The sequence below is a fragment of the Chanodichthys erythropterus genome, chromosome 22, assembly GCF_024489055.1.
Source record: "Chanodichthys erythropterus isolate Z2021 chromosome 22, ASM2448905v1, whole genome shotgun sequence".
NCBI classification, from domain to species: domain Eukaryota; kingdom Metazoa; phylum Chordata; class Actinopteri; order Cypriniformes; family Xenocyprididae; genus Chanodichthys; species Chanodichthys erythropterus.
The window spans coordinates 27,502,481-27,524,266 of NC_090242.1; the positions used below are offsets into that span (position 1 = coordinate 27,502,481).

Genomic DNA, 21,786 nt, shown 5'->3' on the forward strand with positions numbered 1-21,786 from the left:
AGTTATGTTTAAACAGGGGGGGCAAGCACTTTTTCACACAGGGCCATGTAGGTTTGGAGTTTGTTTTCCCTTCCCTTCAACTGCATGTTGTGTTTACTTGTGTTATCTTTGATTAATATTTAAATTTGTTTGATGATCTGAAACATTAAAGTGTGACAAACATGCAAAAAAATAAAAAATCAGGAAGGGGACCAACACTTTTTCACACCACTGTGTATATATATATATATATATATAAAGATATATATACACACACACACCACTTCAGTGTGATATCAACATTGCTAGACCAAACAAGTTTATAATCATTTAAGTGAATGTGTATGGGTTGGATGTACATAAGTTACAGAATGGGTTGAATACATGATTTTAGCTAATGGCATGATTTGTATTATCTTAGAACTGTTCATTTCTGACACATGGATTTGTACACTGGTGCCTCGGATAACAAATTACTCTAAATTGTAATGTAGACATGCATTTTCTGTAAAGCTGCTTTGAAACAATGTGCATTGTAAAAAGCGCAATACAAATACATGCAAATTGATTTGAAGGCCAGTACATCAGATGTTTTCACCCAGAATGCATATGTATGGCATTCAATGCTGAATACATTGAAGGATTTCATATTGATGATTCTTCAAAGTTAAGCAGCATTGGATTTTAAAATTACATATCCTCATCATAGAACAATGCAAAAGTTAAGTATAAATGCTAAAATAGTATACATCCAAAGAAACAGATGTGAAAAAACATAGTACAAAAAAAGGTTTATTTCGACATCTCTTGGAGCTCGCAGAGGTCCACTGCACCAAAATCAGACATCAATCAAGTTAGTTATGAAAAAACGGAAAACCAGTCAATACAGAAATCATTACAAAAATCAAAATAGAATAAAATTGGTGACAAACCGAAGTTTCCTTTAAACAACATAATATTATCGGTGATGATACATTTGCACTCCTTTCTACAAATGAAGAAGTCCACAAATATAACCACCCAGAATTGGGTTGAGTCTTTAAATGACGTTACAGATGCACTGGTGAACACTAACACCATGCAAAGTCCATCAAAACCATCCTAATTTGACATTTTATTTTAATTTTTAATAGAATGATTGAATGCATCAAGTCCAGTGTCCTCAGATTGGTTTAGGCAGAGATGTGACTTCCTCCAGACACTCATCATATGCTTCTTTATATTCATCATGCGGTTTGATCATGATAACACAGGTGGGACGTTTGGATCCTGCTGAGGAGCCCAAATCCTACAGAAAGAGGAATACAAACAAATGAGTATTGTACATTATATTTGATTTAGAAAGGCAAACATAATAGCATATACACTTCTGAACTTACAACTTTAGATGGAACATAAGCATAAGGCATGTTTCTGTCTTCACACATGATTGGTAAGTGGCAATACACCTCGATGGGAAGAGTGTCTCCAGCAAATACCACAATACTAGAAAGATGCCAGAAAATGGTGTTAAAATAACATACTTTAGTGTGGACTGCTCAACCAGCGACTATGATACTAAAACATGAGGAAAATAAAGCTCATCTTACCCAGTCTCCCCTTTGTTGATAAACTTCTGAACCTCTTTTACTCCTCGTCGGATCTGTTTGAATTTAGCAGCTGTGAAAAACAACGAGTAACATTTTTAATGAACCACGTGCCTGTCTCTTAAACAATAAATCAATGTACAACTATATTTAGTATACCTTCATTCAGACTTAAAGGTGTTATAATTAATGATAATCAAGAGGCCCAAAATAAAATATTTTTTACCTTTTTTGACGCATTTGTAGAGTTTTTTACTTAGTTTACGCGACGCAAGCGGGTTTGCGATTGGGTTTATATTAGCTAATAATTCTTGATAGGATTTTTCTGTTCCCCCGGTCTCTTCTTCACCGGTTTTCTCCTTCTTTACCTTTGTCATTTTTCGCTAAAATATGTTAAAGTTATTATTGAGAGATTAACTTCAGTGCGATTTTGCGTTGCAGGAGAAAACACACGTGCGGTGACTCTAAGCGTATTTCCGGTGTTTTTTCACCACTCCAGTATTTCTTCGGCATGTAATGCGAGTTCAGTTTGGAAACACTGACCCCTAGTGCACAGAATGAACAAATGATGAGATTTTATTCAGTCAAGACCTCGCACACATACACTCGAAACTAATCGTTTTCATTATTTACAAAGAATACATCTGTAAAAACCTTAGTTTACATGAAAATGTAAATAGTATACAGTTTTTCTTCTCAGTTACAAATAAAAAAGAGGTAAACTATCAGGGCAAAATATTACAAACAAAATAAATACATATAAATATTTTTTGTGAATTTCATCTCCCAAATAACATTGTTCAATTCCACTTTGGATACATATACATCTCATGTGCATTTCTCCCCTCCAAAAGAGAAAACTTCTAGCATTTGTTTTTGGGTAAATGGTGGCCTATAACACTTACTTGACACATTCAACAACAGCCAATGACTTTCTGGGATCATTACAATAACGTTCTATATGGTAACATGAACTACCCACTTTTACTGCATTTATTAATATTGAGTTGCATTATGAACTATATATGAATTAGAATAGTATATTTTTAGATGAACATTAACCAAGATCAATAAATGGTGTAAACATGACTAATGCATACTTCATTAATTATTGTTAAACATATAGAACCTTATTATAAAGTGTTAGAAACTTTCTAATAAAATACTGCGTCAAAACTACTAATCACTTACAGAAACCACCATGACAAGGGTGTAAAGTGCATTTTTCCAGGTCAATTCTCTTAAACACACACAAAACAATAATGAATCTTTCCAAACATTAAATGGGCATTGGACATTCTGTAAATCGGGGGTTCAAAACAAAAAACAAAACTAAAACACAAATAACAAGGCCTAATTAATCTGTGTAGATTAGAAGTTAGAAAAAGACGAAAACGCAATTTTTATAAATACATATAAATAACCATTACTTCAAAGAGTAAGTCAAATGTGTAGTTGTCTAGAGATATAAGAACATACGAAGAGTGTAAAAAAAAACAAAAACATAAGAGGACTGAATCAAGGCCCTGTCACTGCTCCTGTGTCTTCACAGCAATGCCCACATGGGCGTGGCGAATGGTACGTCCATGCAGCATGTAACCGTCTTGCTTCACCACAGCTATGGTGCCGGGCTCCAATCCCTCTGCTGGAGTATGACAGACGATTTCATGCTGATAAGGGTCGTAGGAGCCTCCCACGGGTGTCATCTTCTCCAGTCCATGTTTGGTGAAGACGTCCTGCAGCCGTCCCTGTATGTGTGCCAGGTATTGTGTCAGCTGATGTACTCCATCTCTCTCCTCGACTTCTGCGCTCTTCTCCAACAGGTCTGCCACCTCCACAATGTCACGGCAGAAACTCTGAATCCCTGCAGGAGGAGCATAATGTTTAATGCAATACTGTTATAAAAATGCAAGGTGAACAAATAAGAAATATGTTTGGCTAAATTAAAATAGGTTACCAAATAGTTTGGCGTCCTCAACAAATTTCTGTGTTCTTCTTCTAACATTGTCCGAGTCTGCTAGGGCTCGTTTGTATCTCTCCTGTGAAAAGAGTTTGATTAACAATTGGCAAAAACAACCAAACTGCAGATACAACTTTGATTAAAATTCATGGCCAATATAATGCAGATAGCCTTAATTATAGCATTTAGTGTTAATTTTATAAATGAAATCTATGACTTGTTTTAATTAAAAATTGTACTGCTTTAATTTGATAAGTATATTGTTTACCAGTTCTAATAATGTAGTGTGTGTTCATTTTGATAAATAGCCTATAATAAATCTAGAGGAGGTAAAATAAACCATGTGTATGAGTTTGCATTATGTTGACATATAGGTATATAACGTGACTAAGTTTCCATTGACTAAAACTATGCTCAGACATGTTGCCGACTAAAACTTGACTAAACGAAAACAGGACAAGTTTGATTAAATATGATAAAAACTAAAAAGTACATTTGACACTGGACTAATCTGGGCTCCAGACTAACATTTGACAGCAGTAGTACCAGTGTCACTAAGTTCTACAGATGGTGGCACCAGCACCTGATTTGGTAGCACTTTTACAGTATCATACTGAACTGACCAACAGCTCCAGTGATTATGAAAGGAGTTCACTTTACTTGCTTTCTGTGTAATTAAGATGCAAGTTGAGAACTTCAGTACAAAAACCTAAACTTTGACAAAATTGATATTTTATAATAGTGGTTTCATGAATATATATATATATATAAGTGGTTATATTGTTAATTTCATTATTATTTTTAAACAAGTGTTTGTTTGCAACCAAGTATTAGTTTTCCTACATCTCGAAACTTTTAGTTTTACAAATGGGGACAATCTTTTAAGGATGAGCAAATAATGTTTTTGTTCATCACATTAACAATTTACTGTAAATTGGATAATATTTAGATTTTTGAAGTTCTGGAAAATGTTGTGTGAAGCACTTCTTGAAAAATTCTTGAATTTCACTCTCAAAAGGTTGTATGAACCCTGAAATGAAATGACTACTTCTGCCAAAATACCATGTTTAAAGCCTTTTATAACTTGTTCATTCATGGCACAGCGTTTTCATGTCAGCGCTGTCTGTGGTTTATAACAGAGAATTATGTGCTGAATTTGAATGTTTCAGACTAGATCTAATTCTTTCTCACTTTATTTAACAGTGCTGAGTACTAACGGTGTCGTGTGATCAAAAATCGGCCCAAGTAATTGTTCTGAGCTCACACTGCATTGTCTATTATTGGTCTGTTTAACGGTTTCCTTCTGCTTTTGTTTTGCTGTTTGATGTTTCTCATTTGCAACAGAAATGGCAGCTCTTTTCAGTTGGGCAATGTGGTGATCACACCAGGGCAACCTCTAACAAAATGTAGTCACACTGGCAGGAAAAAAGGTTGCAAAATGCAACCATCTGGTCACAGGAGCCCTGATGAAATTAACATTAACAGCAATTAAGATGTTTGTGTAATTACAATGTATATGTGAAGAATATTTACTTGAAATTCACTAATAAATACATAATTCAGTAAGACACTGATACTGACCAATGCTAATGCTGCTGAAATTACTAAATACCAACCTGGTCGATACAGCAGTTGATAATTATCCTAACACAAACAGTATGTGACTGAATTTAAAAAACCCAATGTGAACTTACCGTGAGGTCGTGAACCTGCTCTTCCAGTTTTCTAGCTCTCAACTCCAACGTCCTGACATGTGTCACAGAGTGACTGTGGTCGTCATCTCCATCATCACCATGGCAGTCGTCACCGGTACTACGCTGTTCCGCCGCAGTGCTGAAGAGGCCTACAACAGACCTGGAGGACAGGAAAAAGAGAACAGTTGTCCAATGCTCAAAATGATCACCACATCAAAATCTAAATAGTACTTTATATTAGGCAGCTTCTAAAGCCTCAAAATGCCTCTTTTACACCACAATTAAAGGACTATGGTATTCAGCTTTATACTGAACACAATACTGCAATGCTTATGTAGCATGTAACATGTTTTTTTTTGTTTTTTGAGCCCAAAACATTTTACACTGTCAAAGTTTCAGTCATAAATACATGTTCTTTATGGCAGGATACAATGGAGATAAAGACCCCCTCAGGGTAAAAGGCCACTTGGGTAATTGTTCCCCCCTAAAACACTACAGCACCGGTAATCCCACAACAAATTGTTTGGCGTAAGTGGAGAGGAATAGATTTGTTGTGATGGATGTGAAACATGTCACAATGGAGATTTATTTGTAAATTAAAACTATAAATGATGTACACAGTAATATAACAGAATTAACTTATTAACTTCCTCATTTTAATTTAGTTAAAGTATGACTTCTGTAAAAATTACGGAAGAGGATTAGGGCCAAGCAATAATAAAAAAATAAAACCATCTCGAGATTAAAGTTGTTAATTTTCAAGAAAAAAGTCAAAATAAAATGTTGAAAATAAACTCGTTAAATTTCGAGAAAAAAGTCGAGAAAAAATGTTGAGGATAAAGTCATTAAATTACGAGAAAAGTTGTTAAATTACGAGAACAAATTCGTTAAATTATGTGAAAAATGTCTTTAAATTTCGAGAAAAAAGTTGAATTAAAATGTTGAGAGAGAGCTCGTTAAATATAAAGAAAAAAGTCGAGATAAAATGTTGAAAATAAACTCAAATTTCGAGGAAAAAGTTTGGATAAAATGTTGAGAATAAACTCATTAAATTATGAGAATAAAGTCATTAAATTACGGGAAAAAAAGTCATGAAATTATGAGAATTTGTTCTCGTAATTTAACGACTTTTTTCTCATAATTTAATGACTTTATTCTCAACATTTTATCTCGACTTTTTTTCTCGAAATTTAACGAGTTTTTTCTCGAAATTTAACAAATTTAATCTCGAGATGGTTTTATTTTTTTATTATTGCTTGGCCCTAATCCTCTTTCGTAAAAAAGGGGACAAATTAGAACATAATTTAATTACTTCAATCGCCAGTTGTATCAATTGTTCATTTCAATTGTTTATTTCAAGTTATTTGAGTTTTTATAATACATAAAAAAACAATTAAAGAAATACAACTATTTGAGAAAAATCTTAATATGTGCCTTTTTTACCCATTGTATCCTAAACAAGAATTCTTAAATTTGAAATGATTTTCAATGCGTGTTCAATATGATCCAAAAGATCACAGGTGGATGAAGTATATTGGGACAATAGGAGGGTTGTGTCGGTATATGCCACTAACAAAGACAATCCACAGGAATGCAATAAAAACCATCATTCATCATTCAGTTTAACGTGTATAACGTTAGTAGTGAAAGTAAATGAGCCGTAGGATTGATGATTACAAAACGGAAAGTAAAGTTATGAAAACACTAAACAAACCCTGAAAGAGAGAAAACCCATTAGAGTCTTACCGTGGTCTGACACGACTGAAATACAGATTGTAATAGCATTGTTACATTTCATTTCCCGCTAGAAGGACAAAACGTTTTAAAGAAAGACACAGATGTGATTTAAAGGTGCCAGATGTGATTGATGGGGTATTTTTGCTAAACAAAAAACACCATTTAAAACTACAAAACCACAAATTGTCGACGTGTTTGTCGTTTGTGAACAATTTAAACTCGTCTGAGTTGTATATTTATTGTTTACATTGAGGTTTGAGTCCCACTAAACCGTTAACTCGCTCGTTAGCAAGTTAGCAGCGACGCTTCCCTCACAACACTTTAAACGGTAAAAATGGCGAAAATGTGAACGAAAAACATCTTTTTCTTGTATCATTTGCATATTTGTCTGAGTATTCCTCTATAAATCATGTTTTACCTGGTGACAGCACCTGGTGTTAACCTGCACAAATCGATCGGGTATCTTCTCGTTACGGACAGAAAACGCACGGCCATTTCCTCAGTAGCGTATGTGGGTGGCCGGGACGTGCGCGCGTGACCTGCTCGACGAGTCACTGTTCAGAATCAGTGAGTCGATTCACTAAAACAACTCACTTTACTGGTTCTGCAGCAAAAAAAGATGAAATCCTTCTTCTACGGTCATTTATCTTTTATTGTAAAACAATTAAATCATACAGGTGTTGTTTTTTCTCCTTCATTACTGCATTTGACTGATTGAATCCTTTATTAAACACAATAATCTGCTTGAGGGGGGTTGTAATTCTTTTGTGCCCTAGGCAAGGACCACCCACTCAGACACACAGCAAGCTCAGAGACCCCCTAATATAAAGCGGTCGATTTTATCCGTAACATGGTATTAAAAAGCATTAATAATATCTGAGGTGTCTTGGCAAAAGGGGAGATTGAAACTTTATCACTTTGAAGTGCCTTAAAGGTGCCCTAGAATTAAAAATTGAATTTATCTTGGCATAGTCAAATAACAAGAGTTCAGTACATGGAAATGAAATACAGTGAGTCTCAAACTTCATTGTTTCCTCCTTCTTATATAAATCTCATTTGTTTAAAAGACCTCCGAAGAACAGGCGAATCTCAACATAACACCGGCTGTTACGTAACAGTCGGGATCATTAATATGTACGCCCCCAATATTTGCATATGCCAGCCCATGTTCAAGGCATTACACAAGGGCAGGATGCCTGGATGTGCACAGCTGAATCATCAGACTAGGTAAGCAAGCAAGGACAATAGCGAAAAATGGCAGATGGAGCAATAATAACTATGATGACATGATCCATGATAAAATGATATTTTTAGTGATATTTGTAAACTGTCTTTCTAAATGTTTCGTTAGCATGTTGCTAATGTACTGTTAAATGTGGTTAGTTACCATTGTTTCTGTATTCACAGAGACAAGAGCCGTAGCTATTTTCATTATTAATCACTTGCAGTCTGTATAATTCATAAACACAACTTCATTCTTTATAAATCTCTCCAACAGTGTAGCATTAGCCGTTAGCCACGGATCACAGCCTCAAATTCATTCAGAATCAAATGTAAACAATATAACAGTATACAATTCTCACATAATCCGACGCCTGCATGCAGTATGCATGACGAACACTTTGTAAAGATCCATTTATATTAGCTGGATGGGTTATATTAGGGTTATATATGCCATGAGGGTTATATTAGCTGTGTAAACTTTATGCACTGTTTAAGGCAAGCGCGAGCTCCAGGGGTGGAGAGCGTGCGATTTAAAGGGGCCTGCAACCTGAATCGGCGCATTTCTAATTATGCCCCAAAATAGGCAGTTAAAAAAATTAATTTAAAAAAATCTATGGGGTATTTTGAGCTGAAACTTCACACACATTCAGGGGACACCTTAAGACTTATATTACATCTTGTAAAAAAACGTTCAATGACACCTTTAACAGGTAGCGATCCTGTCGTTTGAGGAAGATCCGTTTAGATCCACTCTGACAGACAACAACAACAAAAAACTCCCTAAGACTTCCTAGCTCTTCCATCCAGATAGCAAATTCTCTGTTTTTACTGTTATTTCTATTCCTTATGTTCTATTTTTATTCTTCTTTATGTAAAGCACTTTGAATTACCATTGTGTATGTACCAAATGTGCTATACAAATAAAATTGCCTTGTCTTGTCTAACACTCCACATCAATCACATTAATAATGTATTTTCAAGGAAAACTCAATCCATGGACCCCCTACAGTAACTTAATGGATACCAAGAGGTCTGTGAACCCCCAGTTGACAACCCTGGATCTGCTTGATAAACGATTGATGAATTAATGCTGGTAAACCTAAGGCTTTTTAGCCCCATTTCACAAGATTTCAGAATCAAAACCTATTTTAGTTGATGTTCTTTCAGTGTAATTCAAAATGAAAATGCTTCTATAAACAAAACTCCAACAAAGCCATTTTTTGAAAACACATTTATTACAGTTACCAAGATATTGCAGAGATAAAGAAAAAACAATGATTCTTTTCTTTAAACTGGTTTTATGTACAGTAGAAATAAATAAATCTGGTAAATTAAGTGCCCTAGTGTAAAAAAAGGGGGGAAATCCTTTGAACTCAGTTCAGTTTCACATAACATAAAAAAAGAGCGAGATATAAACACTATATCTCAGGACTGCACAAAGAAATCAGCAGGAAGTCCACATCAGTATCTTGTGGCATTATACAGTAAGAAGTGAAACGACAATTTCAAAGAATTCAGGCACCTATTTTAACTTTTATATTAAACAAATAGATGTTTATAAAACAATTTGTTTCCTGAACATTCCCTTATCCTTGCCATCCTCATGCAATTTTTATTTAACATTAATTTTCATTTACATACAGACTACCATACGGTCAACTGTCCTGTGCATAAGTGTAGTGTAATGGACAGCCAGGATGATCACAGATGAAATCTTTCCTTTTGACGAGACTCTCTTGATGACAGCACTATAATTACATCACTTTCTTTGACTCCCATTCCTAAATATAAAATAAAATACCAATATTATTATTTATACATCTCAAGCATCAGTTTTGAATGTTTCATTTTATCTACATACAGTTAGAGATTCATTGAATCATATACCTTGGCTTTCTGCATGACATTTCCTTTGGCGGACGCATAAATGGACGGGGGACGTTTCTTCATTTCAGATGCACAGTTAACCGGCACAGTGGCATCATTGTAAATATGTTCCTTTTTTTTAACTGGAACCTACAGGTATTACGATACAAAATGGTTTTCAGTGTAAATTCAGGTTACTTTGAGGGAAAAGCATATTTAGAGTCAAAAATGCATGTACTTTAACGATGGGTTTGCTTTCCACAGGTGCTCCCAGCATTCCTCCAGTCAGAGACTTCTTCAGTTTCTCTTTCACCTCTGTGAGTCGCAATTCCAGATCCACTCGCTCAGCTTCCTTCTGACGGCAGCTTTCTTCCAGCTGGGCCAGATGCTGCTCCATGGCTTTCTGCTGTTTATCTGTTGCACATATGTACAAAACATATAACATTAAAGTGTCCTATTAATTTTTTTTGGATATTAACTTCCATGTAGTGTATTATATAGTTGTTTTTGAGTGTAAAAGGTCTGCAAAGTTTCAAAGTGCACGATAAATGGAGTTATTGTCTCCAAAAAGAACCAATTCTGAACTGCATGAAACGAGTCGTCAGTAATTCCAGTCTTACTTTCCACACAAAGCTATGCAGGTCTGTAACAAATTTGCATAATGCCAGCCTATGTTTTTCATTGGTTTCCATGAACAATGTCAACTTTGACCTGCCCTGAAACGCTGTAGCTGAGGCCTAGAAGAGTTTGGTTTACGTTGTTGAAATGCACTTCCTTTTCATGCACTTCCAAAAGCTGAGGATTTGGGCTCAAATTGATATGGCAAAACTGACGCCATTGTTACTTTTCGTATCACTGTGTATCATACAAGCACTGAGGAAGCCTCCAGAGCAGAAATTCAGATATGGTAATGGCCGTTTTGTTTCTGACACATGCTGTAAGCGGTAGACCAATCAGAACAGAGTAGCTCATAGAAAGGAGGAGTTTGGAGAGACAGAATCTTTTATAGAACTGTTTCAGACACTGTTTGAAAAGAGGTGATGCTACAGTGCGTATTATGAGAAAATTAAAGTGTTTTTCAACCTTGAATACATGTAATTTTTTTGTAGGAGACCTCCAAAACAAAAATAGGAGCCTTTAAAGGATTAGTTCACTTTCAAATGAAAACTACCCCAAGCTTTACTCACCCTCAAGCAAATGAAGTCCTTCTGAAGCAAAGCGATGCATTTGTGTAAACAAATATCCATATTTAACAAGTTATAAAGTAAAATATCTAGCTTCCGCCAAACCGCCTTACGTATTCAATTTAGGAATAAAGCGTTCAAAAAACTTATGCTACGTCCTAAGCATTCCCTGTTTTGTTGTTTTTTTGTAACTTGAATATGGAAGGTAGTCTGGCGGAAGCTAGATATTTTTCTTCATAACTTGTTAAATATGGATTTTTTTTCCCCCACAAACATGTCGATTCATTTCAGAAGGCCTTTATTAACCCCCCGGAGCCATGTGGAGAACGTTTATGATGGATGGATGTGGATGGAGGCACTTTCTCAGCTCATACTCATTGGTATCGCTCACTGCCATTATAAAGCTCGGATTCATCAGGATATTTATTAAAATAACTCCGATTGTGTTCATCAGAAAGAAGAAAGTCATATACACCTAGGATGGCTGGAGGGTGAGTAAAGCTTGGGGTAATTGTCATTTGAAATTGAACTAATCCTTTAAAATAGCACAATAGTGGCACTTTAAATGAACAGCTCATGTAACTGAGGGTATTGTCAACAGGTGGCGCCAAATACTGCAAAATTGTAACAAACAAACTTGCATGTTCTGGATTAACACTCAGACAAGTAATTTCTCTGTCATTCTTCGAGTCGGTCACCTGTAGCGTTTTTCAGCCCTTCCTTCACCACCCTCTTTTCTGAGCGCAGTGACAGCAGGCTCTTCCTGATTTCTTCTTTTTCTTTCTCTAGCTGCTCTTTCTCATTGAGATATCGTCGTGCATCTTCTTCCGCCCTCGTCTTTCCATATTTACCATAGTGATTCACAGCTACAACACGAAAACAAGACAGAATTGGTCATAAATGGCAATTCAGGAGAATTTATTCAGTAAAATTATGAGGCAATGATTGTGTTTGTGTAGACGATACTCAAAGGTCAGCCAAAAAAGTGATTTTCCTAAGAAAAAAAAAAAAACTTACAGGAACCGTGTCGCTTCACTGTGATCTGTGTGTCTCCCTTGGCTGTATCCACACTGGACATAGAGGAATAACGCTTCAGTTTAGACTGATTCTCATCTACTTGCTGTTGGAAAAGAGGGGAAAAAATGAGGAGTAATTACAGTTTATGTGAAAAACTTGAAGTACTTTATATAAACATTCAGACTTCTTGGCTTCGAGTATGATTTAAATATATTTAGGCATTACAACGGTATATTTAAGGATTTCCTAAAAAGTTCCTTTTTTTTTTAAAGGAACATGCTTTCAATGACAGAAGATTTGTAGCTGACTAGACATAAGAAAGACAGTTGCACAACATTACCGCTCAACAAAGGAAGAAGTGGTTGTTGCTTCCTAGTCCATAAAAAAAAAAATGAACTACAGCTCTGAGATAACTGTGGTTATTCTTGCTGAACTGCAGAAAAAACACCCATGTGGGCCGAAACGTGCTTTTCAATAGTCATATAAAGCTGAATTTTCAGCATCATGACTCCAGTCTTCAGTGTCACATGATCCTTCAGAAGTCATTCTAATATGCTGATTTTCTGCTCAAGAAACATTTCTAATTGTTATCAATGTTAAAAAAAGGTGTGCTGCTTTATATTTTTTTGAAAACCATGTTACATTTTTTCAGGATTCTTTGATGGTTAGAGAGTGTTAGGGTAACGCATTACAAGTGCGTGATTTTTTCCCCCAAACCAGTTCAGCGGAAATCCCTCCCTGGAGCCGATTCTAAACATTTTATTGGCCATGCCAATCACAATAACGATTGCCTACACCCAACCCTGATCCCTAAAACCTACCCGTCACTGTAACCTCAGCCAATGAAATTGGTTGCAGGGCAGGGATTTCCACTGAACCGTCTGGGGGCAAAAAAAATCATGCATTACAAGTAACTTGAGTTACATAATCAGATTACTTTTTTCAAGTAACTGGTATGGTTATTGTAGTTCTAGACTAAATGTAAGCATTTACTCATCTCACTTGCACAAAAACAGAGTCAGTATTCCTCAAAATGAAAAGAAAACAGTGAAATGCAACCTCAGAATACTGCACAAATATATAATAATTAAATATATTAAATTAAACAAAATATACTATGTCTTTGCTGCTGACCTTCGATGATCCGATTTAAAGGGATAGTTCACCCAAAAATGAAAAGGAAGCTGAACGAAGTTGGACATAGTGGTGTATTAGAGGTAAAAATTATATAAATAATGTTCGGTTTCTCGCACAAACCGATCGTTTCGTGTCTTAAGACATCAATGTGTCGTCATGAGCTGCAGGGTTTAATTTTCATTTTTCTAAGCAAGTTTTATTTACTCTTATAGTTGAAGTTCCCATCTACTGCTATTATTTGACTGACAGACGGCAGCGGTTGCAGTTAAAAATCATAATTTGCGTTCGAATGAAGAAAAAAAGTCATCTACATCTTGGATGCACTGGGGGTATTATCAAATTTTCATTTTTGGGTGAACTATCCCTTTAACCATAAAAATAAGCAAAAATGACTTTAGATAAACATCACATTTGTGTTTTATTTTTTAAAACATTTTTATTGCTAAAGTAAGAGTTTAACTTTCTTCTCCTGTGTCCTATTCTTCTTTAATCCAGAATGGCAGCACAGCTAAAAGGTTGTTTGAGCTGCGCCCTCTATTGTACAGGCATGAATTTGCATTTTATTTAGCCGCTTATTCATTTCACTATAGGGGTGAAAGGGCCTTTACATTTGCCAAAAATAGTTTTTTTGCTGTTATTAAAAAACAAACACACACCCCAACCTAGGTGAGAAAATGTAACGTATTACTTTCCATAAAAAGTAACTAAGTAATGCAATTGTTTTATAGGGAGTAACACAATATTGTAATTAGGTCTTAGCGATATATCGCATATGATTGTCACGCGCATTTCGTCAGTAAAGCCGGTTCCCTGATTACCGCTAAATCGCCATCACCTGCTTTCAAATGGAGCGGCATTTAATAGACAGAACTGTAGTTCACTGACAAGCCACGCAATATCGCATTTATATCGCAGATGAATCGCCTTCGATAATGAACATGATATTGCGTGGCTTATCAGTGATCTAGCTCTGTCTATTAAATGCCGCTCCATTTGAAAGCAGGTGATGGCGATTTAACCGTAATCAGGGAACCTGCTTTACTGACGAAATGTGCATGACAATCGCATGCGATATATTGGTCAGCCCTAAATGCATTAAAGTACCATCCCCAACACTGGTTAGAAAGTTCAAATTTATTTTAAAATAGAATAGCTGGTGCTGCGAGGCTCAACACAACATTTTTTTACTAAAATGTTTAATTTATCTTAACACCTTACCAACACGCTTTCATAGGGAACTTCGTCGTAAGTCCGTGGGTCTGTGGAGGTGCTGCTGGAGGAGGTCGCCCACCTATGGCATGAAAAATAGAATTAGAATGAAAATACAAAAATTCTGAGTGAATTTCTATATACATCCCAACATAAATCAGGCTAAATATACTCACAGAAAAGAGTGTCGTGCTGCGTTCTGGATGCTGCTGATGGTGTCCACATCCACATAGTCATAATGCAGTGCCTCAGGAGTGGTGGCGCTGCCTGCTTCAGCCAACAAAACCCCCAGCCAGCGGCCCATCTCCACAGAACAGCTCGCCTGAGGTTTTTATTTTACAAAATTACCTTTTTTTTTTAAAGACAGACATTAAAATGTAACCGAGATCCATTTTATTACCTCCAGGGCGGCCACTTCTGTGCTCGCTCGCATGATACGGAAAGCAAAAGGATGTTTGGGCCCAAGGCCGGGTAAGACATCTACACCATGGAGGGCTATAGAGCTAACATGGGTGTGAATATCCCCTCGGTCCTTATGGAGATACAGAGTCCCATTCCTCACACAACACCAGCGCTCCTTCCAACACTGATTCACCAGAACATTCAAGTAACCTGGGAAAAGAAAATCCATTAGAGACTTGCAGGAAAGTCTCAACAGATGAAAAAGATCAACAGCTAATCGCAAAGGGAAGGTGGATTTATGTCTGCTCACCACAACGGGGATTGTCATCCAGGTGGGAAAGCGTGTTGGTTTCGCCCGGCAGAGGCGGCTTCTTCTTGGAGAAACTGATGATGCGGTTGATTTTCCTGCCAGCAGCTCGACTCATAGATCCAGTCAGCTCAGAGAATGTCCCTTTCTTGCCCTTTCCTACAGGAAAAAACACAGGAAGCATCATAAGAGGATGCATATAGTGCAAGGACAAGACACAAAACATGTTTAGATTATATTTATGAAAATGCGTTTGACTTCTTATGTTGGCAATGCGGAGTTGAAAGAAAAAAAAAGCACACTTAAGTGTATGGCTGTTGCTTGCAACATTGTTTTTCAAGTGTTTTTACGCATTCTTTAAATCAGGATCCATCTGTAACTAAAAGATGTTAACATACATTTTTTAAAATCCTGAATTAAAATTTTTATGATGTTTTATAATGAGATGATTATAAAATATTTTATATATATAATATATAAAAAAAAAAAACTTTGCATAAGTCATCATATATCAACAGTGCAAAATGGTATTAAAATTATGTGTAGAAGTCATGTTTCTCATGTTATGAGAAAGAATGTCCGGAAAAATTAATTTCATTGATGTCATTTGGAGTAACCAATATAAAGGGACTATTTTGGATCAAGTCATGTGGTCAATATCGTTCTTGTTTGCCTGAGTTCCCTGTGCTTATTAGTTTCCATAGTTCCTAATTTACATACCTATTCTGTTTTCCATTGATTACTCAGTCTGTGTATTTAAAGGGATAGTTCACCCAAAAATGAAAAGGAAGTTATTTAGAAGAATATTTGTAACCAAGCAGATCACACCCCCCCATTGACTACCATAGTATTTTTTTTCCTACTATGGTAGTCAATGAGGCGAGATCTGCTAGGTTACAAACATTCTTCCAAATATCTTCCTTTGTGTTCAACAAAAGAAAGAAATTCATACAGGTTTGAAACAACTTGAGGGGGAGTAAATTATGACTTTCATTTTTGGGTGAACTATCCCTTTAAGCCTTCAGTTAATTAAGTTCTTTGTTTGGTCAGTATTTAACGTGGTTGTGTGTATTATATTTCCTGTGTGTTCCTGTGTCTGTGTTAGTTAATTATCTCTGACTGTGTTGGTTAATTATCTCCTTCGTCAAGGGCATCATTACAACCACCCATCGTGACACATACCTGGCAAGTTTTCATTACATAAACACACAGACACCAAAATGTAGTGCTATTGATAAAAATATTATTCTCCCTCCAAGCAATGTAGTTCTTCAGAAGTGGAAAGGTGCAGTAATACTGATGCAATGCGGTCACTCACAGGTGTATGTTCATAGAGTAATTTAAAACGGTTTCGAACGCAGCTCAACTAATTGTAATCAAGGACTGGAACTATCCGTTTTATAAAACAATGTCTAACATGGGCTGATATTTGATATGGTATCACTATAATGTGCATGGCAATACAAAACCTAAAAAATAAGAAAAAAAGGATGTGACATACAAAAAGGAACAAACTTTAACCTCAGGACCCATCAAAGACACAGGAAGTACTGCAGAGAGCAGCTACATCCTTCCTGAGTTCCTAATGCCATTGTTTCAGAGTGACATCACAGAACTAACAAGAGGAAACGTGCTACACCTGGAAAACTGACTCTGACCCCAAAAGTAAAGAAGCTCATCATTTATGTCCATACCGTTCTCACAGATCTCGCGGGTAACGTCGCCATTGGCTGCGCTGTCAGAATCAGAAGTATGTTTATCTGGTGACATCATCTGTAGAAACCAGGAAGCAAACAGAACAATTATAGGGATGTTCATGTCAACATTGTAATCAATATAGTTTAGGTGTTTAGAGTCCTCTGGCTACTAGATGTTAGTAATCTGTTCAGATTTACCTTATCCAGCTCTAGTTTTCGCAGTATCATCGGAGAGGATGAACTCTCTTTTCCATTAATGTTGTTTGCCAGGTTACTCACTTCCTGAATGACCTATGCAGTTTTAAAAGAAGAGAGACATACAGCTAACATTTGACAGAAACAGGGTATTTAATTTGATCTATGACACTCTGTGAAGTCTGAAAACTAGGAAAGCCTGTTTCTGCCACTTAATAAAAATTAAAAAAGAAATTGTGACTTTTTATCTCACAATTTTGACATTTTCTCATAATTGTGAGATGTAAACTCGCAATTGTGATTTATAAAGTCCAAATTGCGAAATGTACACTTGCAATTCTGACTTTTTTCCTCGCAGTTATGAGTTTATATTAGGGCTGTTCAACGATAATCGCGATTATCGTGTACAAAATAAGAGTCTGTGTTTACGTAATATATGTGTGTTTGTTCTGTGTATAAGTATTATGTATATATAAAGACACACACATTCATGTATATATTTAAGAAAAATATGCATGAATGTATAAATATATGCAGATATTTATATTTGTATATATTTATATAATATATAAATTTTAATATTTTTATAGAAATGCAAGATATTTTTCTTAAATATAAATAAAAATACATTCATGTATATATGTACATAATACTTATACACAGAACAAACACACATATATTACGTAAACACAGACTATTATTTTGTACATGATAATCGCGATTATCGTTGAACAGCCCTAGTTTATATCTCACAATTTTGACTTTTTTTTTTTTTTTTTTTTTTTTTTTTTAAAATAATTGCAAGATATAAACTTGCAATTGCAAAGAAATAAGTCAGAATTGAGAAAATGTCCGAATTGTGAGCTGAGGAAAATGACTTCCAGAGTTCCCACACTTTTTGACTAATGAATTTCCATGACTTTTTCTGTCATTTATAACTTTTTTTTTTCATAGATATTGCACTTTCAAAGACCAATTTTTAGCCAAAGAAATACTTTAGAGTTGAGCATCCATGTTTTAATTAACAAAAACTACATCTACAACTACTAAAAAATATTTTTATTAATTGAAATAAAGCTGAAATAAAATAAAATTATATAGTAGATGAATAATTTAAATGAAAATTAGAAAAGTTGCCAACTAACTGAAATAAAATAAGTTGAAGCTGAAGTATTAAAACTAAAACTGAAAAAAAAATAAATTAAAGCTAAACAGAAATATTAAAAAAATAATAAACATGACAAAATCTCATATAACAAAATTACAAAAACTTAATAAAAATGAAAAATGAACATATTAAAATAAAATAAAATAATTAAAATATTAATAAATACTATAATGAAAATAAAAGTTACATTCACTATACAATTTCCATGACTTTATTAATTTCATTAACTTTTTAATGCCTAGAAATCACAATTTTAAAACTCTCTATTTCCACGCTATGGGAATCCTGGATTTCCTACATATCTATGCATGTTTCATGTCTTTCTCTATCTTCTTCTCACATAATTTCAAATCAATATTTCTAGACAATATATTTATTTATATCATTTGTAAATAGCCATTATATTACGCTATATCTTGCACCTTGAGCCAGCTCTCGGCCTGTTCTTTGCTCTGCACAGCCAGCACTAGTGCCTCTCCTCCCGGCATGGAGAAACGAAGCTCGTGCTTCTTGCGGCGTCCATCTTTAGGCACATAGATGACATTGCAGAGATTCAGGGGCAGATCAATGTGTGGAGAGCGATCTTTGGGATTCTTGAAGCACTGTGGAGAATAAATACTAAGTTTAGAGCTTGGCAAATTAAAAATACATTTCTACTCATCCAGATGTTTTCGAATATAGGTTGTCGGTCTTCTTTTAAAAGTCCCAGAGCGAATCACCTGAAGTCTATTCTCACGGATGATTGTTAGCTGCTTGGCCCACTGGCCGAAGCGCTTCTTGCGCAGCAGGAAGGCGCATTTGCGGCAATCTTTCATTTGGCCCAATGGACTCTCCTCTGAGGGCCACTGGTGCGTCCTCTCTCGGCTTTTAGCTTCCTCATCCTCTTCGTCATAGGACTCATAAGAACTGCTGAGTGCATCTGAATCATTGTCTGTTGACATTGAAAACCATTAAAATGCCACACAAATATAGAACATTTTGATTTGCACAAGCATGAAAAACAGCACAGGTTCCTTACAGGAGTTTTTGCTGGCCCCGTTCAGACGAGTTGTCGGGTAATTGTTGTCAGCGTCTTCATAATAAGCATCCTCTATTGAGTTTGGAGGGCTGGAGTTGTCTGGTAAATAAGTATACTGTGTTATGTTTCATAGCTGGCTGTTAATTTGCCATCTTAGGCTTGAATGTGTTTGCACTTACTGCGTGTAGTTATATACTGGGGCGCTGAGCCCGGTCCGAGCGGGACGGCTTCTTCATAGTAATCATCAGGAGGTGGTGTGGTAGGAATTGGAGGAGGTGTGTCTGTGGGACTCTGACAAAACAAAACCTATAATTATTCAATTCAACTTTGCATGTTTAAAAAAAAAAAAAAAAAAAAAATCTTTTAATTGATTCTGATTGTCTTTTAATGATTTGCTGACTGTGAAAAGTCAATTTATTTTTATATTTATTTTTATAATTATTTTAGATGCTATAAGAATATGCTACTGTTTGTGGTCTGTACGAAAGAATTAAATTGTAAATGGATTAGTTCAGTTTAAAATGACAATTACCCCAAGCTTTACTCACCCTCCAGCCATCCTAGGTGTATATGACTTTCTTCTTTCTGATGAACACAATCGGAGTTATATCAATAAATATCCTGATGCATCCAAGCTTTATAATGGCAGTGAACGGGACCAACGAGTATGAAGCTGAAGAAAGTGCATCCATCCATCATAAACATACTCCACACGGCTCCGGGTGGTTAATAAAGGCCTTCTGAAGTGAAGCGATGCATTCGTGTAAAAAATAAATAAATCGATGTTTAAAGGTTTAGTTCACCCAGTTACCCAAAAATTAATACTCACCCTCATGTTGTTCTGTTTTAAATATGTTTTTAGTACCTTTATGGACCTTGAGAGTTTCAATGGCTTTCCTGACAATGCAGGCCTCACTGAGCCATCGGATTTCATCAATAATATCTTCATTTGTGTTTCGAAGATGAACGAAGGTCTCACGGGTGTGGAACGAAATGAGATGACAGTGGCGGCGTCAAAAAGGCAGTGACTTTTGTTGCAGATTTTCATTCCTATGGAAGTTGAAAAATGCTTACTCTTCTCCGCTTGCTATACGCCAGTTTTTTGATCTGAAGGAGGGGTTCAAGCAAACCAATCACAGCTCTTGGGATCCGTGTAGAATTGTCGCATTGTTACATTTTTGAAGAAGTGCACGTCAGGCTAGCTACTGCGTACACTCGTATAAATCAGCCTTAACGGACGTTGTGTACGGAAGGTGTAGGATGCAGTGTAAGCGTTTTGAACTGCAAGAGTTTTACAATTTCTTCTGAAGTTCAATACAGAGGGCGGTCTGGCCTGATATTTTACTTCATAACTTGTTAAATATGGATATTTTTCTTACACAAATACACCGCTTCGCTTTAGAAGGCCTTTATTAACCCCCTGGAGCTGGGGAGTACGTTTATAATGGATGGATGCACTTTCTACAGCTTCATACTTGTTGGTTCCATTTTCATATTAATATAACTCAGATTGTGTTCATCAGAAAGAATAAAGTCATATACACCTAGGATGGCTTGAGGGTGAGTAAAGCTTGGAGTAATTTACATTTTAAAGGGAACTAATCCTTTAATGCTTTTGAAAGACTGCATACATTTGAGCGAAATATGGTAGAAACAGTAATATTTCTGTGATGACTAAGCTGAATTTTCAGCATCTTCAGTGTCACATGATCCTTCAGAAATCATTCTAATATGCCGATATGTTGATCAAGAAACATTTCTTCATATTATCGATGTTAAAAACAGTTGTGCTGCTTAATATTTTTGTGGAAACTGTGAAACATTTTTTTCAGGATTCTTTGATGGACAGAAAGTTCAAAAGAACAGTACTGATTTGAATCTCTGTACTGACACTTTAACCATTTAATGCATACTTGCCAAATAGAAGCATTTCTTTTTAACAGTAATGTTTTTGTATTTGTTACATATTCTAGTACCGAATTTGTGGGCAAGTGCTTGGACGCCTCTTCTTGCTCCACAGCTTTCATCTCTTCAGGCGAATCCCTGAGATCCTGCAGGTCACAATCTGAGAACAAACAACAATACATTTGAACAATTACAACACATGCAATTCATAAGACACCATGGGAAAATGATTATAACTAACAAAGCTGCCATTCTCTTTTTTTTTTGCTATTTTGTTGCAGCCCCAACTACAAGAATTTATAGATTACAATGTTTTAGGCATTTTTTTAGCAGTTTGCATAACTGTTATTTTAACACTGAATTTTTAAAAATGTCTATAATACCTGTATTTAATAAACAGAAATATACTCACCAAATTCTTCAAACAATGATTCAACAAAGCTGGTACCATTTCCATAGAGAGACGTGTTCATGTATATAAAGTCAGATCCATTCACTATA

At 35.6% G+C, this 21,786-nt stretch overlaps 3 protein-coding genes across 3 annotated transcripts in view; all 3 read right to left on the reverse strand.

The window, feature by feature from the left end:
- Positions 1-756: 756 nt before the first annotated feature.
- On the reverse strand, positions 757-2,066 carry nhp2 (NHP2 ribonucleoprotein homolog (yeast)). Its single transcript, XM_067375467.1, has 4 exons — positions 1,792-2,066; positions 1,569-1,638; positions 1,359-1,464; positions 757-1,267 (listed from the first exon to the last, which is right to left on the reverse strand). The coding sequence occupies exons 1-4, from the start codon at positions 1,940-1,942 to the stop codon at positions 1,142-1,144; spliced, it is 453 nt and encodes a 150-aa protein (XP_067231568.1). The 5' UTR covers positions 1,943-2,066; the 3' UTR covers positions 757-1,141.
- Positions 2,067-2,142: 76 nt separating this feature from the next.
- On the reverse strand, positions 2,143-7,505 carry grpel2 (GrpE-like 2, mitochondrial). The gene is made up of 4 exons (XM_067375466.1): positions 7,375-7,505; positions 5,220-5,379; positions 3,523-3,604; positions 2,143-3,429 (listed from the first exon to the last, which is right to left on the reverse strand). Exons 1-4 carry the CDS (start codon positions 7,449-7,451, stop codon positions 3,095-3,097), a joined length of 654 nt encoding a protein of 217 aa, XP_067231567.1. The 5' UTR covers positions 7,452-7,505; the 3' UTR covers positions 2,143-3,094.
- A 1,915-nt stretch (positions 7,506-9,420) lies between these two features.
- Positions 9,421-21,786, reverse strand: part of afap1l1b (actin filament associated protein 1-like 1b) — a 35,565-nt gene continuing 23,199 nt past the window's right edge. Inside the window, exons 3-19 of the mRNA XM_067376590.1 lie at positions 21,698-21,781; positions 21,357-21,445; positions 19,560-19,671; positions 19,381-19,479; positions 19,082-19,293; positions 18,785-18,964; positions 17,198-17,290; positions 16,997-17,075; positions 15,306-15,461; positions 14,994-15,205; positions 14,770-14,915; positions 14,603-14,675; positions 12,248-12,350; positions 11,929-12,096; positions 10,285-10,460; positions 10,068-10,196; positions 9,421-9,961 (exon numbers count right to left, since the gene is read on the reverse strand). Of these exons, the coding sequence (XP_067232691.1) occupies positions 9,935-9,961; positions 10,068-10,196; positions 10,285-10,460; positions 11,929-12,096; positions 12,248-12,350; positions 14,603-14,675; positions 14,770-14,915; positions 14,994-15,205; positions 15,306-15,461; positions 16,997-17,075; positions 17,198-17,290; positions 18,785-18,964; positions 19,082-19,293; positions 19,381-19,479; positions 19,560-19,671; positions 21,357-21,445; positions 21,698-21,781 (2,138 nt within the window). The 3' untranslated portion in view covers positions 9,421-9,934. The remainder of the gene's footprint in view (positions 9,962-10,067; positions 10,197-10,284; positions 10,461-11,928; positions 12,097-12,247; positions 12,351-14,602; positions 14,676-14,769; positions 14,916-14,993; positions 15,206-15,305; positions 15,462-16,996; positions 17,076-17,197; positions 17,291-18,784; positions 18,965-19,081; positions 19,294-19,380; positions 19,480-19,559; positions 19,672-21,356; positions 21,446-21,697; positions 21,782-21,786) is intronic.